Genomic DNA, 17,392 nt, shown 5'->3' with positions numbered 1-17,392 from the left:
AAAATTAATATATGACCAGTCATTCCACTTTGGTGTCCACCTTTAAGAAATGGCTAAATTTACATCTTAGCTTCTTGAGATAGTTAAGAGGTGACTTGATAATAGAAATGTATCTGTATTTAATCATGTTAGAGGGAAATTAAGGATGTAGGTATTGAATGTATGAGTACCCTTGATAAGGATGTAGGTACTGAATGTATGAGTACCCTTGATAAGGATGTAGGTACTGAATGTATGAGTACCCTTGATAAGGCTGTAGGTATTGAATGTATGAGTACCCTTGATAAGGATGTAGGTGCTGAATGTATGAGTACCATTGATAAGGATGTAGGTGTTGAATGTATGAGTACCTTGATAAGGATGTAGGTGCTGAATGTATGAGTACCATTGATAAGGATGTAGGTATTGAATGTATGAGTACCCTTGATAAGGATGTAGGTGCTGAATGTATGAGTACCATTGATAAGGATGTAGGTATTGAAGGTATGAGTACCCTTGATAAGGATGTAGGTATTGAAGGTATGAGTACCCTTGATAAGGGTATAGGTACTGAATGTACATGTACCCTTGATAAAGATGTTAGTGCTGAATGTATGGGTACTATTGATAAGGATGTAGATACTGAATGTACAAGTATCCTTGATAGGATGTAGGTACTGAATACATGAGTACCCTTGATAGGATATAGGTACTGAATGCATGAGTACCATTGATAAGGATGTAGGCGCTGAATGTATGAGTACCCTTGATAAAGATGTAGGTATTGAATGTACAAGTACACTTGATAGGATGTTGGTGCTGAATGTATGAGTATCTTTGTTATGGATGTAGGCGCTGAAATGCACAAGTACCCTTAACTTGGATGGCTCATCATTGTTTTTGATTATAGATTGATTGAATGACACTAGATAATTTTTATTTCAGAAAGCACATTCATCTCTCCTACATCAGGTAGCACAGAAGGGGGCCTGCTGTTGACCATATATGGCAAGCACTTTGATGAGCGTCCGCCATATGCAAAGACCAGGGCCTATGTTGGAGGTAAGTACAGTGTTATGTGCTAAATGTTAATTTATACAATATCATTCTTGCAGAAAGCATGAAAGCAATTTTAATTATTTATATTATTTACTATTAATTTAATGTATTTGACAATTTGAGGTCCATTCAGCATTCATGTTTTCTAAGCCAGAAAGACTGATGTTGTGAAAATTTGACTTGATGCTTGAATATTTATAAAACTTGAAGTCAGCTTATTTATTTAAGCAGTTGAGTTCAGATAGAATACAAATAGAAAATATGTCTGATTAAGCCCAAATTGTTTTCTAATCTTAAATCAGGTTTCTAACTATTCTCTAGAAACTGAATGTGTAGTCAGAAAAGTGAAGGATACCTACCTTACATGTGAGCTTGCAGCAAAACCATCTGACCTGGGATCTGAGTTTACAGGTAAAATACTAATCAACCACTGTACTTATGTGATGATTTAGTCATTCCATCATATTACAGTATTTAATTTGGAAAATGTTGCTGAATGTACGAAATCAGGTTTAGAGAAGGTACTTAATGTGGTTAGAGTTTCAGTTCATCTTATACATTCAGCAACATGGTTGAATGTTGCTTTGAGTGCATTCTCCTTTGACTATATTCCTTGATCACATTAATCAGAAAAACAAACTCTGCTACCTCCCAAATCTAGCCTGTCTTAAAGATGAAAGAAATTGTCTTTTTTCTATATGTCATTCAAAGGGAAGAAACTGTTTCCCGTTTTTATCCCTTTACCACTGCTAGGTGGCTACCCATCTACTTCACGTTTACCATTTTTTAGCTTTCCTCGAGACTATCAGCATAGTACTATAAGATCTCCTGAAATCCTTGAATATTTTCATGATTTCAATCCATCCATCTAGAAAGCCAGTCAAGTAGTGTGTAATAATGTATTGCTACATGTTGAAATAATTTTTTATTTTAAATAAATATTTAAATTTTTTCACAGTTCTTGACTTTATTTATTGGTACCTTTGTGTTCTAGCACTAATACAGTTTCATGTATTGTTGGTTGCTTTTTTCTGTATTCAATTCATATATTTTTTGCTTGTTTAAATAATGACTTGTAATTTAGATTTGAGAACACTTTCGTGTAATATTTTTCCATTTAATTTTGTGTCAGTTCAGTTAAACAATAATGATGATGATCATTAAATGCAAGATTTTAAGTTAATGAAGACACTTGAAACATGTCTTGCTTGCAAAAAATGTTCATCATCTTCATGTAGCGTTCGTGCATGATGCATACATGCCAACCATTACGCTTTTGGCATAATCATTTTGCTTATTTTTTTCCACTAAATTACACCTTATGTGTAACTATATTCGGATTACGTGTTTTTGGTATACATTGTATCCTTCTCCAAAAAAAATTAATAATTTGTTTTCTCATTTTTATTAACATCCCATTAATCCCACAGGCCATATTCTAGAAAAGATGTCTTTAGTGTAACTACGACATAAGAGTATGCTTGTCCAAAGACTTACATGCACTTTCCTAACAGTATTATGTTCTATTTATAGCAGTTGCCCTATTTCAAAGAAACATGCTGGTTTCTACTTTTGACCTCGGTTTCTATTTATAGTGACCACTCCGTTGGCCTAGTGCTTAGAGCATTCACCTCCGATGCATTAGGTCATGGGTTTGAACCCCGGCCAAGTCATACCATAGACTTACAAAAATGGTACTTACAGCTGCCTTGCTTGGTGCTCAGCATTAAGAGGTTAGTGTTAGGCCTGGTCGGCCTGGTGTCAGGATAATGTGACTGGGTGGGACATCCTGCTACATGTTTGTGGCATGATGCCCCAGTGCTAGACATCACTATATACTGTCACACTGCAGACATCATAGCAATATGACTGAAAAATTGTTAAAGCTATGTTAAAAATCTAAATCACACACACACATATAGCAGCTGTATGGCTTAGTTAGGAGAGAACAGACTGGTTTTCTAACTCTTAATCTTCGCTCGCAGAGTCTTTGTTCTAATTCATATCTGGTACAGAACCAGTCTATAGGTATTTGGTGCTAAAGGTCAAGTCAGATTTATTCTAGTCAATGCATGTGTTAGAGCAAATATATTTTTCAAATAATTTCACAAATTGGATTAGCAAAAGATGAAAAACTGATTCACAGATGAATACGTGAATTACACAATACACCATTCCATTCTAGGGCAGCTTCACGCCCTTTGCAGACTACGCGGAAAGGATTTTAATATTTATCATGGTGGTAGTACAAAGAAACCTTGAATTAGCTTGTTTTACTAAGTCCAATACTAAGGTAACTTCTTTTTTACAGCAGAACTTAATTTTGGATATGAATTTTATAAATACAGAGTTGTTATCTACCGAGTTCTTAATAGAACACCCCTATCAGTAGAAGACTACATTGGTCCTTTGTTCAAACGGATGTTTCCCCGATTCCAAAATTGCAGAAAATATGCATGTGCAAGAACAAAATCATATAATATTGGTGTTTAGTAGAAGATACTTCACTTAAAATTGCTGAAGCCATGAAAATTGGGCCATTTAGTATTGCAACAGACAGGAGTAGTGATTACGACAAAAAGTTGTGCCCAGTCTGTGTAAGAGACTTTGACAACGAAAAGGGCAAAGTCATAGTGCTCTTTTTTCATTACCAGAATTAACAGTATATTCCACTGGAGAAAACATTTTTTTTATTTGCTTGATAATGCTTTGAATAAACATAAGTTGGCAGAACTATATGGGGTTTTCAGCTGATACTGCATCAGTAATGACTGGAATTTATAAATGACTTGCATGCTGTATTTTGAAAAATGTCTCCATCATTGTACATATCAGGTTGTCTCTGTCATATGATGCACCATGCTGCAGGAAAGGCTGCTCATAAATTAGGAGAACTCTTGAAGTATCAAGTTGGCACTCTACCTGACAATGTACTTCATGCAGACAGAGTTGATTTTTTAAATCTTATATCTCAGCTTAAAGACCCAATAACTGTAAGATAAAAATTTCCTCTTCTTCATCAGGTTATGAAAAGAATAATGGTTCTTTATCATTCTAATGCTGACTGTGAGAGATTGTTAAGTTTTGTTCACAAAAATAAAACTGAATTCAGATCCAGGCTCTGTAATGGCCAGCACTTAGTACTCTACTGGTGTGCAAAACATTCATAGTCTCAGCTGGTACAGGGCTACGAGTGGCCGAGTGGTCTAAAGCGCTCTCCGTTACGGATCATTGCCATCTCACCTCTGTCTGCGTAGGTTCGAATCTCGGATTCGGCCAATGTGGATATGTGAGAAAGCTTGCCAGTAGCTTCTCGAGGGTCGGTGGTTCTTTCCGGGGTTTTCCCAGGTTCTTCCTCCACCATTAATACTGGCTGCCATGTATAGCCTATCGTGTGCTGAAAAATGGCGTTAAACACTACAACAACAACAATCAGCTGGTACAAAGTGTTTTGAAATGCAATATGAGAGTCTGTTGCTTTTTAAAGCTCAAAGCATTATGTATGAAAACTAAAGCATTATATACAGAAACTTGAAGCAGTAATTGATGTTAAAAGTCCAGATGGATAAATAAATCATTTTGTACATATGCTCATTGAATTTTTATCGTGTTATATGTGGATTACTCTTTTTGTCCACTTGGATTACTGGCCAGGGGTTGCCATGTATGATGATGATCAGAAGGGATCTGAGGAAGAACACAAAGAGATGAGTGAAAAATCTTGTTAAGATTCACAGTGTTCATTAGTCTATTGAAATGAATTGACTTAACACACAACCATTAGCACTAACTCTTATGTAGGCCTTTAGATTTTAACTTCTTTTATTCTTCCCCTATGATTCAATTTATACAAAAGATTTGATATAAAAGACTAATTGACATGATAATGTAATGTAGGACAACTTTTAATTGATTGTAACAATGCAGCCATCACTTTTTAAGTTGGAGGTAAAAGCACAGACAATACTTAATTTAAGTTCTCACAGAAATGCTCACAGGCATCACTGTGATTGTCAAGTGACACTTTTCATGTTTAAAAACAAGAGGGCATATTGTATTTATGCTGATTAGACTGAAACCAAATTAAACAATAAAACTAAAGTATGAATTTCACTTGATAAAACTTGTTTAACTAGTATTCATTTTCTAAGGTGTTGCCATCAGTTGGCATTCCTAACATTTTTAATTGATCAAAATTTATTTAAATTTCAATTTATATTATTTAAAATTGACTGAGAATTTGTTTTAAAGAAAATAGTAGTGAATTTCATGATGCTGATTCAAATTTTTAACTGCTGTTTTCAAGTACAAAATGAGGGATATATTGAGGTTTTATTTACCTATTTGGATCACAGTTTTATTCACATTCAGCAGACAGGAGCCTGTGTGTTGTTTTGTTTTTCTAAAAGAAAAATGGGATCCACACCTGCTTCCAATTTATAAGCAGGACTGGGAGTTATTCCAGGCTACTGTGAGAGGGTGGTAATAGTTCAATTTTATTGAATGGCAGGAGTGCCCTCTCTGTTTTAGGTCATCTAGACTTTTTAGTGAACTAGTAAAAGTCAGATTGCAACACTTCCCATGTTTTTTTTTTTGTTAACCTGGGTATGAAGTTATTGACAAACCTCATTCTTGTCTTATGTACACATGGCAAGGATGATTGAACTCATTGAGTTGATTTCCAACAGGTTTGGTGTTCAGCCATAGAGTTTGTACAACTCCGTGGTTTATTAAATGTGACAATGGATTTTCTTTTTATCCACCTTTTTATGTGCCCTTTTGCAGATGGCCCTCATGGCCCAGTGACTACCCTCTTCTGGCTGACTCATCAGTGTTTTATGATCACTAGCAAAGTAATACTTTTTCCTGCAATATTGTTGCAACAAACATTGGCTCACAGGAGGAATCCTTGAAAAGCTCCAACCAGAAGTTATGGTATGTACAGAAACCATTTTGTATGGTTGGAAAGCCCACCGGTTGCCATGCTTCACATCAGCCCTTGGAAATAGCTATGGTCAATGTGTTTCATTTCTGGAATAATCAGTTCTACAGGAAAGTTGTCCTTATCATGTTGGACTCCTTGGTGGTGGTGACCTACCTTCTCAAAAGTAGGATGCAGGGACAGGAAGGGTTTGGAAATTTATGCACAGTGGTACTCTCATCTAAAGATAACCATCCAGATCAGGCAAATTCCTGGCAGGCTAATTGTCCTGGCCAGCTCATTGTCAAGAAGGGGCCAGATTCTTCACATCAAGTGGTCCAACTTATCGGTCTTTCAGCGGATGTGTGCATTTTTGGGGTGTCTAGTGATAGACTTTTTGATATACAGTGGAATCAAAACTTCCAACCTTTGTCTCTCTGATCTCTGAATCCAGAAGCCTGGCCATGGATGTACCATCCGTCAGTTCAGAGGGGTTTTGTACCCATTCCTACATCCCACCTGGCTTTGTTACCAAAATGATACAGAAATTGAGGGATCAGAAATGCAAATTGATTTTGAATGCTCTCAATTTGGACAAGTCCTGGGTGAATAATTTGCTTGATAATAGATATCTTCAGGACAATCCTGGTGAGGCCGAGCCTGCTCAAATACACATGATGTCATGTTAGGTGAGCTGATTATCCTTCATATAGGGAATCCAGCCATTCTTCCCAGCTAGAATGGTGCTATATGCTTGGTAGAAGTAAAACGTTCAGAATTTCTTCCTCCTATTACCTATTCTCCTAATGGTAATGTGATCCAGGAATGTATTCAAAGAAAGGAGCAGATTTTGTTGTAAATTTTATTTCTTTGAGAATACTAACTACATCACGCTACTACACAACCCTCCAACACCTCCCCACAAGTGTGAACATCTTAGTTGATATGGTAAACATGCAGTTGATGGGTGGCCATCTATTGACGGTAAGGGGAGGTAATGGGTAAGAGTTTCTTCCCTTTGTCAACTTGTACAGTAAGAATTATTTTCATTGTTTCATGTAGGCTGTACTTAGGAGGTAGTGGAATTCATTTTTCTTACATATTAAATTGATCTGGCCAATATTCACAGAGCAACATAACTTCCTGTAAAAAAATAGCTTTTTAAATTTATATCTGATGTCCTTAAAAGCTAAAACTGATGCTTTTCTTGAAGTACTAAATGATTTGTTTTGTATTTATTTGGAAGGGATTATCTTTTTAATTTTTGTTATTGTTGCAATTCCTTTTTTTACATTATTTGAACTTAACCTTTTTTGGTGCTGTATAGTATAATGTTCAGATTTTGGTAGTGTTATATAGCTATACACTGCTCAGTTCAAGTTAGCATGTGCCATTAAACCTAGACATGTTCAGATTTTGATAGTGTTATATAGCTATACCTGCTCAGTTCAAGTTAGTATGTGAAGTTCTTGTAGACTTATTTTAAATACTTGCTTATAAGACAAGTCCAATTACAAACTGCACAGATCCAGATCTGCCATCACATATTGCCCTGGCATATTTCTGTGCAGTTTGTCAGGAGTAAACAGCATAGACCTTAATCTGCAGGTGCATTATGCTATATTAGATCAGGATATTTGTTGTTTGCAGTTTGACTTAACTTACATGCAAGTATACACAATTATAACTTTTAAAAAGCCACCTATTTTTCATCGATGGCATTTGATTTGATTACACTTTGTAGAACACATGTATGTATTAGTATTTGTTTACTAAGTCTTATACTTTATATGCATGTTTATTTACTGTAGGAGGTCGAGGCTTAAAATTAGAATACTGGAGTGCAACCCAGAAGAGTTTTCAGACTTTGGAACAAATCTGGAACCTCAGCACAAGTGCTGCTGATTATCATTCTGGTATTGCTGATGACGCACATTTTGAGGATCCGAATTTTGATAATTTTGTGTCTCGCCTGTCTGGCTATTTCATACCTCCTCATGATGGACAGTACCAGTTCTTTATGAAATGTGTTGGTCAAGCCAAGCTTTACTTTAGTCAGACTGGCCCATCTAGTGGAAAGGTAATATTTGACTCTAATATCAAGAGAATATGTATAATTCTTGTTGCATTAGATATAACAGGGAATTCGTATTTTTTTCATTGATTATAAATTATTTTACATCTTTTTTTTTTTAAGTTTATTTTATGTACCTTATACAGCTCTTTAACATCTTTACATTTTTCTTGCATGACTTCATGTTTTTGTTTATTTGGAATTCCTTATCTTCGTCAAGTTTTCTTAACATTTTTCTAAATTTTGGAACTTCTAATTAGCTCTATATTGTTTTGATTGTGTTAAACCCCATTCATAAATAGAAGATATTACAGAGTGATCATTTCAAATGAAATTTAGGAAATAAGCCCAGTAAAAAGTTGAAATTATCTTGCATACTTCATAAATGTTATTTGAAATAAGCAGTGTGATGAAAGAGTGGCAATAATGATGGATAATAGTGTCTTAGAAGTACTGTCTTTTTTCTACTTTAAATTAAAAAACTATTTTGCAAGCATACATTTGTTTGCAATTATATGGAAGCTACTAAATTTGTGAAAAGTTTGTAATTGGTAATAGTAGAATTGTTAAATATGTTTAATATGACTAGTGCAAATTGTCATATTTGGAAAATTTTATGTTGCTGACTTGCTGAATAGGCAGAATTAGCAAGACCTGAATAATACAACACTATTTTCCTTGGAATTTGTCATTTCCTTCTTTCAAAGTCCAGATATGCTGTACTGATAAGGTGACTACTGTACAGTTTTAATTTTTATGTAGCCCAAATGTAGAGCAGACCCAGAAATGCCATAGCAAAATTACTGGTTGATCAGGGCCTATGCTGTTTGCTTTTAACAGACCTAGGCTCCAAATTCTTGAAAAAACATTTGAAGAAGAAAATCAAGTTCATATCGCTGGTTCATGTAGGTCCTTTTTAATTTAAATTTATCATGCTAGTAGAGAAACCAGAAATAAGATCTGAGATTTCTGTGAGTCTGACTTTATACTAATCAAAGTTGTAGAATTTATAACTATTAGACTTTGAGCTTGAATGTCTTGGGGGAAAAAATTTTTGAGAATACAGAGCCTGATCTTCAATTTAGCATTATGTGACAGCAGAACATGGTCATATTATACATCTATGTTTAATAAAAAATAACAAATTGTTTTCATTTGCTCAGGTGCTCGTTGCAAGTTTTCCAGGTGAACAAAGCTCTGCTCGCTTCACTTTGATCAAAGGAAAAAGGTACTATTGTATAGATGGAACTTGCTGTTATCTCCTTTAGACTATTAAATACTAATTCAGTTACATCTGACTCTGTTATTGTACTTCCACAAACCATTGCTTTCATGATTTGATTTCTTGTTATTTTCCATTATACTTCAAGAACCATTTAATGACATGACCTTTTAATTTATTTTGACACATTCTTATTTTTACTGATAAACTCTGGAGTTTGATTAACTTAGGCGGCAGGAAAATCCTGATAGATTATAACTTATTGGTGTTAAATTATGATAATTCTGATGTTATTATTATTAATCTTGGAGTATTTGACATGGCTTCATGTTGAGTATAAAGTGACTTTTCATTATAACTTTATTATTAGGGTTCATCTTGATGATGTTGGTGGAGTCCTATAATAATCAGATCCATCCATCAACAATTGTTTTCCACAAGATAATTTTACTGAGAATTATTGGAAAATTAACCAAATTTGGTATGAAGCTTTTATATTGATTGGACATCAAAAGGGTGTGATTTCTGGTCAGGAGTTTGATAAGACCTTAAATGAGTGATTTCCAGCATGTCACAGCCTTTCTTTAGCAAATTTTTCATATTTCAACCAAGTGTTTTATGCAACTTTATATTGACGAGAAATTGATTGTGTTAGATTAGGAGCACTCCGTTACATCATTTACAAGAGTTAAGGCCCCTTATCTTTCTAACTTTTCAGAGGGATCACTTTTACAGAAGATTGTTGGATTTCAACCTATATGTCAGGCACCTTTATATTGAGAAAACCTTGAATGAGTTTAAATTTCCTTGTCCCACATTATCATTTAGATTTTTAATGAGTTTCGTTTGCAGTGTCCCACATTATCATGTAAGGTTCTGCCAATCAAATTATAGTGAATGGGACCCTTTGTGTTGTAAATGTACCTGAAATAGGTCTAGTTTGAAGCAACTTCAGTACCTATTTTAAAAGTTACAGCAATGTTATACTGTATACTAAAGTAGAAATTGTATACATGCATATAAGGTGTTCTTGATCCTTATCTTAAACCAACATAAAGCTTTGATTATCAAGTTCAAACACTATTCAGTATTATACGTGAACAATGACAAAAAATGGTATGTTTTGTTTTTTTTGTTTTACTTTTATAAAAAATGTTGAAAATTGAAATAGAGACCTTACATTATTGAATGATATCAAATTTGCATGTAACACAGATATTATTGGACCAACTTGTTTGGTTATTTGTTTATGCTTCACCATGGCTGTAGTAGGGCATACAGAGTTGTGCTTGTCTGTCCAGTTTTTAGCACCTTAATGGGGCATGTGTGTTCTTTTTACACATGTTTAGTCTTTGTCAAGTTGAAAACCAGCCTATTCATAACTACAGTGAATTACAATGTTAAATGTCATTAGATGTGCACAAAGGTTTAAAATTAAGTATCTTTACAAAATAGAAGTTTGTGAAATTCTTAAAAGAAATATGTGCTTTAAATATATGAAGCATAGTTAATAATCTTGTGAAAACCTGAATTTCTAGCTAGATTCACATTTTTTTTTTTATATCTGGAGATATTGTAATTTATTGAAGCATATTTCACCACTTAGCTCAAAGTTTTATTTCACTTTCCTAGCTACTTCCTGGATGTATTGCACTTAGACTCTGGTAGTGGTTCCTCCGTTCAGGTTGGGGCCAAATTTTTCAACACAACCTTGACAAGTGTATACTCTGGCAATGTGAAACAGGAGCGACAGAGATTAAGGGTCACCTCCATGGTATTGGATGAGATCCAGGTGAGGGAAGATATGTCCATATTCTGACCAGTTTACTAATCTTGAAGTGATGAACTCCAACCCCACACCCTTTTCTTCATCTCTACTGGTCAAGGACCAGAAGATCTTATATGATGGCCTGTTGTCTAGCATCTATGCACAAATTATATTTTCTCCTCTCAAACTACTTGTATGACTGGCACCAAAACTTAGGCAGATTAATCCCAAAGTCTAGTTGATCCTAAAGGAAAATGGTGCCCCTTGGTCTTCCATTATGCATATCACAGCAACATTTTGAAAATCCATTACATTTACCTTTTCAAGACTTCTTTATTAAGTAGCAGCACATAGCCAGTGGTGTGTTCTTGTGCCAGTAAATCCTAGTACATAAACACAAACATGACCACCAAACCTTTTATTGCTACTTTTAAAAGGATGTCCAGTCTGCTATGGTATGTGAAGTTTTCACCAAAAGACTTCTTTCTGATCATGTCATATTGCTACTAAATGCAAACAGTATAATCAACAATATGGTCAGTATTGTGGCTATCTTGAAAATCTTGTTATGGCTACTTCTTAGGATATCTAGTTGGTCACAAATAAAAGTTGTGCTGATTTCACTTCCATCGTGTTGGTTATGGTGGCCGTCTTGAAAATCTTGTTGTCATTGGTGATATTTAAAGGATGAATGTATTAACGTGTTTTTTTTAGTAAAGCACCTCTTAGTCTGTTTTTTAGTCCTAAATGAAAATTATACCAATCTGACCTCACAGAATTTGGCAGATCTTGTTAGCTACTTCTCCAGAATGGAAGGCTATACTGATATTTAAACACAAACAGCTGTTTCTCTCTTGCAATAGTTGTCCCTGTATTAAAATGATGCTAAAAGTGATAATGGAGCCTAATGTCTGCTTTCATGACCATCCTGATAATCTTCATATGGTTGCTTCTCTTGAACAGATAGTCATATCAACATGTGGTTTTCACTAAAACACAAAAGCAATACGTACTAGTTAGTTCTGTCTGACCACAGCCATCTCAGAAATATTATCACTACTTTTTGTATAAATTATGGCATTGGCAAAGGGTTTTCATTTAGACACTTGCAATATTTACATCATTCTGAATGGCAGTTGTGCATATCTGACTAAAAACATCCACACTTTTGTGAACAACAGATCTAATTGAACTTGGGGTCAAGTCAGAGGTCATTGCTTGCATTATTTTTACTTTATGAATCATGTGAACAGAGAGATTTGTACATAAATATTAATTTTGACCAGAGTATGTATTGAGTTTCATTCTAATGAACAAGTTAATAGTCCGCACTTTGATACTGATGTTAAGGTCACTTGTCTTGACTTGAATCAGCTGTATTGGCTTGTAAACATGATGACACAAGTAAAAATGGATTTTTATCATTTAATCCAGTTTGTGGATGTGTCTAAAGCATAATGTTCAATCATGTCACCCAAATAACTTCATTTTTCATATATAAAAAATGTAATGATTGAAGCAAACTAAGCATTCCATTGTCTGAATATTCTATCCAGTATATTAGGTTCAAGGTCAAAGGCTGTGACAAAGAATTTTCTACTGCACTGAGAAGTATCTTATGAGCATGTTAACTCAAGCATGAGAAATTAGTTTTCTTACTAAATTTTATATGTTGGATTTTTTCTGTCAAGTACATTACCTGATCACATTACATTAGGATAACTTCTCTATTACCTCTTAACACAGCCTTCCGATGAAGATGAAAAATCTCTTCCTGTCTATATGATATATAGACAAATGGAAGCAACTGTTACAGGCTGAGTCCCTTTCTATATGCTAGGTGGCTACCATTATACTTAGCTGTAACCTGTTTACACCTTTTTTGGCATGATACAAAGATGTCTTCCATAGACTCCAAATAATCTTTTATGTAAATTTCAACAGCCATCTTGACTTGCTCCTTGATAGCACAAGGGAAAGTGTGCTACATTCACTCACCATTGACACACAGCTTGGTTTAATTGCTAAAAACTGGTTGCTGTTGCTAGGCAATCAACAAATAACTGCTTATCCTATTTCCTTTCCTTAATGGATAAATGGCAAAGCTCCTGGATCACATATATGCTCTCAGATATGATCAGGAGTATATAGATGGCATCTGCAATGGCAGGCCAGACTTTTTCTTCTTTGAATACATTACCCAGTCATAATACCTTAGGAGCACCACCATTACCTCGCAAATCCAGCCCTCCCAGATACTAATTTTAGCTAAAGGGAGCTAAAAGTTGTCTGCTGACCCATGTGGTGGTCGGGTAGAGTGATCTCCCATTACCTATAAGACTAGGTGGCAATGAGTAAGAATATACCAGTTATTGCTGTGCCAAGCACACTCTTTTCAATAAGACCTTGCCATCCATTTTCATCTTGTAAGCATACCTACAGTTGGAGGAGTCCTTTCACCTCAAGGAACGTATACTCCATCTCTATTTCCAAAGTTTTAGTGCCTTGGCACCATGCTTCCATTAGCTCAATGTATACTTGCACATGTATAGGCCGTCTCTGAGCCTTCCTATAAGTAGCATTATCTATATATCATATATATTTTATATATATATATATATATATATATATATATATATATATATATATATATATATATATATATATATAAATATATATATATATATATAAATATATATATATATATATATATATATATATATATATATATATAATATATATGTATATATGTATATATGTAGTACCTTTATTGCTTTCTCAGCTTTAACCTAGGCAGTCTTAGTATTTAGACATCATGCTTCAATGATTATACCTGTCCATGACATCTTTGACCTCCCTAACAGGCTATTGGCTAAATTTTGTCTGCAAACACATATTTTTCCAGGTAATTTTTCTTTTGCTCAGCTCTGTGCCTTATCAACAGCCAAAAAGACAGGTGCAGGCATGTTGTGGTATATTCATTAGCATTATACCTCTATACGGTTCACTGACATTATTACTTACTCGGCCAATGATAAGCTTTAGCTCGCACCGATTGTACCGATAGGTGACAGGCCTCTCGTGTTTATTTTCTCTGCTCATTATACTTACAGGTTTGAGCTATGGGCAAAGCACAGAAGCGGAATTCAAAAGATGATGACGTCAGTCTAGAAGCTGATCTTTCATCTGTACAGGAATTTTTGCTGGAAAAGGGGGACAACTCGACCTCTGTCCCTTCAACCACTAAGAGTCGGAAAGCAACAAGATCAGAAACTGCTCCGGTACCCAAGTCACCTCCTCCAGACCCAAAGTTATTGGTGATTCCTATTGGACTTTACTCTATTTCTCTTGCTAAGCAATGAGGGAAAGAGTTTAACCAACAGCCAGTACTTCTCTCTCAATCTTCAGATATACAGGCAGGTTACGTGGGTCAAACATCCCATAATTTGTCCTCTCTTCATGATTTGGATGATACTCCTCCCACACACATGGCCTATTTCCATTACGACTGGTCTAGGCCATGTTCAAGTGATCAGGTGCAGCAACAACATCCTCTTTTTAGGGCTCAATCATACAAAAGCCCTTATCCCAGTGTGTTGAAGCAGATCTACATTGACATACTCAGGGATTGCTCCAACACTTTTTTATCCTCACAACTTCTTCTGGCATGATGCCTGTTTTAGCTCCTCTGAGTTCTACAGACATCACATCACCAGTCTTCCAACAGCCTGCCACGGGAAGAGCCTCTATTCTTAATGACTGTCTGGAAGTAATGGTTTCTAATTTGGGATGTACTACGAGTTTAGTGGGGGCAGATCTTGTCACTCTTCAGACTCACCTTGTACCCCTAAGGATGATGATGCTTGTTCTTAAGGAATGTTATCAATTCTGGACTTTACGATGTCACATGAAGATTCAACCTTCTGGGCCTCCATTGAGGAAGTATTCTGCCTTTTACCCCTGGAGTTTTGCCCACCTCCCCATACACCAACACCAAACTGGACTAGAGTCCCAGCTTCTGTTGCTCTTATGACAAAAAAGGAGGAGCCTGCCTTCAAGTTACTACGGCAGTCAGGGTGAGTTACAGACATTCTGAACTGTCTTCACCACCAATTGTAGGATCGCAGTATTAATAGACCTTTCTTTACACAAACACGCCTTCCATCTCACTTCTGTCAGTGTTTCTACTGTTGTTACACGTCAGCCTTTAACTTGGAACCCCAGCAATAGATCAGGATATTTCCACTTTGGGTATGTCCAAACTGTACACCATACATATGGACTGAGCAGCCTTCGATGATACTCAACAGTTAGTGCACATCATCATTACTGTGGGCACTCTACTGGACTTTGTTTCCATGGCAATTTTCCAACAAGTGGAAAAATTATGTCGTCACTGCCACTACCAATCTACAATTGGCTGAAATGGATTCTGTATTTCCAACCTCCACCTTCCTAAAAGACCTCATTAAAGTCAGAGTGTGCACAGCCTTTATTGTCCAAGCTTTTGTTTAACAACCAGATTGAAGAGGTTCGTATGCAGGCCACCAAAGAAATAAATTTCCCTAATCCGCCACCACAGTGCCATTACAGGGATAATACAGGAAATCAGGAAAGGGATCCAAGAACCACCTATAGGACACAAACTTCTAGAAGCTAGTCCTACCGGACTCAGCGTAAGCCACAGCCATTGCAAACCAAAGCTAATAAAACAGAGGGGAGCCTTTTGTTCTCAGTGTTTCTCCACTCGACAGCCTCATCCCCTTAAAAAATGATGCCGTCTACAATCTGCCCTTTCCAGACATTCCGGTAGTAGGAGGACTTCTTTTCTTTGCTGTTGAATGGGACAATATTTTCCACAATGATACTTAGACTCTGCAAGTGGTTTACATGGACTCTGCATCACGTTTCATGCTCCTCCACCTCTGTCCAGAGTTCCGTCAATCACCAACATCCCATCGGATCCACTCAAGGCCAGCACATTTCAGCAGGAAATAGACAACCTCCTTCAGAACAGGGTGGTAAAACTTGTTTGAAACTCTCTCTCTCTGGGATTCTATTCCAGACTTTTCTTGGTTCCAAAGGCAAACGGCACTCTGCACCCTGTCATCGACCTCAGTGCCCTCAATCGCTTCAATAATGCTCCTAGGTTCTCAATGGAAACGCCACGTCACATTCTAAATGCCATCCAGGAGGGAGAGTTTGCCATGACTGTAAAGATGCGTACGTCCATGTCTCTATTCACCAGTCTTCCAGGAAGTACCTGTGGTTCTCCTACAACAGTCTCAGTATCAGCCTTTGTGTTTTCACTCGTCTCATGAATCAAGTCATGACGCATGTCTGGACTGTTTCTATGGCAGCAATATCAAGTTACCAGGACGATATATTTCAAAAACATAAGGTGAGTTCTATTTTACATCAAGTCATGGTATCCCTTGACACATCACTTACCAATCTGGGCTTTATCGTAAAATCTGACCTAGTACCCTCTTAACATTTTGTTCATCTCGGTATGGAGTTCAGTACACAGGAAAATGTGGTTAGACTCCATTAGATGTGGGCATTAAATATCCACAACATGGTGACTTCTTTACTCTTAAGGAGAACCCTATCAGCAAAAGAATTCCTTTGTCTCCTAGGTTTATTCAATGCAGCAGCAGACCTCTTCATCCTAGGTTGCCTCTTTATGTGTCCATTACAAATGCTTTTTCTGTCTCAATGAAGACCCAAAGTTTGTCCACTGGACCACCATCTAACCATCTGCTCACAACTGAGGCACCATCTGTAGCCTTGGAGCAAGCTTTCTTGGCTTACAAGAGGTATGCCTCTGCACTTACAACTGCCCAAGATTACAATTTATACCGATGCCAGCTCATCTCCTACCATCATTTCGGATGCCAGCAGTGCATGGTCTCCCCACAAACGACTTCTGCAGATCAATCTTCTGGAAATGGTGGCCATAGTCCAAGCTTTTCACTGGTGGCAGGAGCACCTCTCTGGCAAGGGAGTCCTAATTCTGTCTGCCAACTCTACAGTAATCACTTAGCTCCAACGACAGGGAGGAACCAAATCCCCAGACCTTTATGGGAATTTATAAACTGGTGTGGTCAACAACAAATCACATGTTTGTCATATACTGGTATGCCTCAATGTTCTAGCCGACTTGTCATGAAACAATCAATTCAGATGGAACGGTCTCTTTGTCTCTCGGTTTTCATCCATATCTGTACCCGATGGGACTGGCCATTGGTGGATCTATTTTCGACAAGGTGGAATACCAAACTCCCAACCTTTTGTCTCCCAGCCAGGTTCCAAAAGCATGGGCAGTCAAAGCTCTATCCTTGGATTAGAACAACCTGAACATATATG

At 36.5% G+C, this 17,392-nt stretch overlaps 1 protein-coding gene across 1 annotated transcript in view; it reads left to right on the top strand.

Annotated features, from left to right (window-relative positions):
- The first annotated feature begins 338 nt into the window (after positions 1-338).
- The window catches only part of LOC149793389 (fibrocystin-L-like), a 151,923-nt gene continuing 134,869 nt past the window's right edge, over positions 339-17,392 (top strand). Inside the window, exons 1-7 of the mRNA XM_089968992.1 lie at positions 339-519; positions 925-1,041; positions 1,360-1,449; positions 6,368-6,607; positions 7,771-8,039; positions 9,197-9,261; positions 10,888-11,047. Of these exons, the coding sequence (XP_089825118.1) occupies positions 339-519; positions 925-1,041; positions 1,360-1,449; positions 6,368-6,607; positions 7,771-8,039; positions 9,197-9,261; positions 10,888-11,047 (1,122 nt within the window). The remainder of the gene's footprint in view (positions 520-924; positions 1,042-1,359; positions 1,450-6,367; positions 6,608-7,770; positions 8,040-9,196; positions 9,262-10,887; positions 11,048-17,392) is intronic.

Source organism: Sinohyriopsis cumingii, chromosome 8 (assembly GCF_028554795.1).
Source record: "Sinohyriopsis cumingii isolate HCF-2022 chromosome 8, ASM2855479v2, whole genome shotgun sequence".
NCBI lineage: Eukaryota > Metazoa > Mollusca > Bivalvia > Unionida > Unionidae > Sinohyriopsis > Sinohyriopsis cumingii.
Note: the sequence above shows the minus strand (reverse complement) of the source record. Positions and strands in the feature narration are given on the sequence as shown.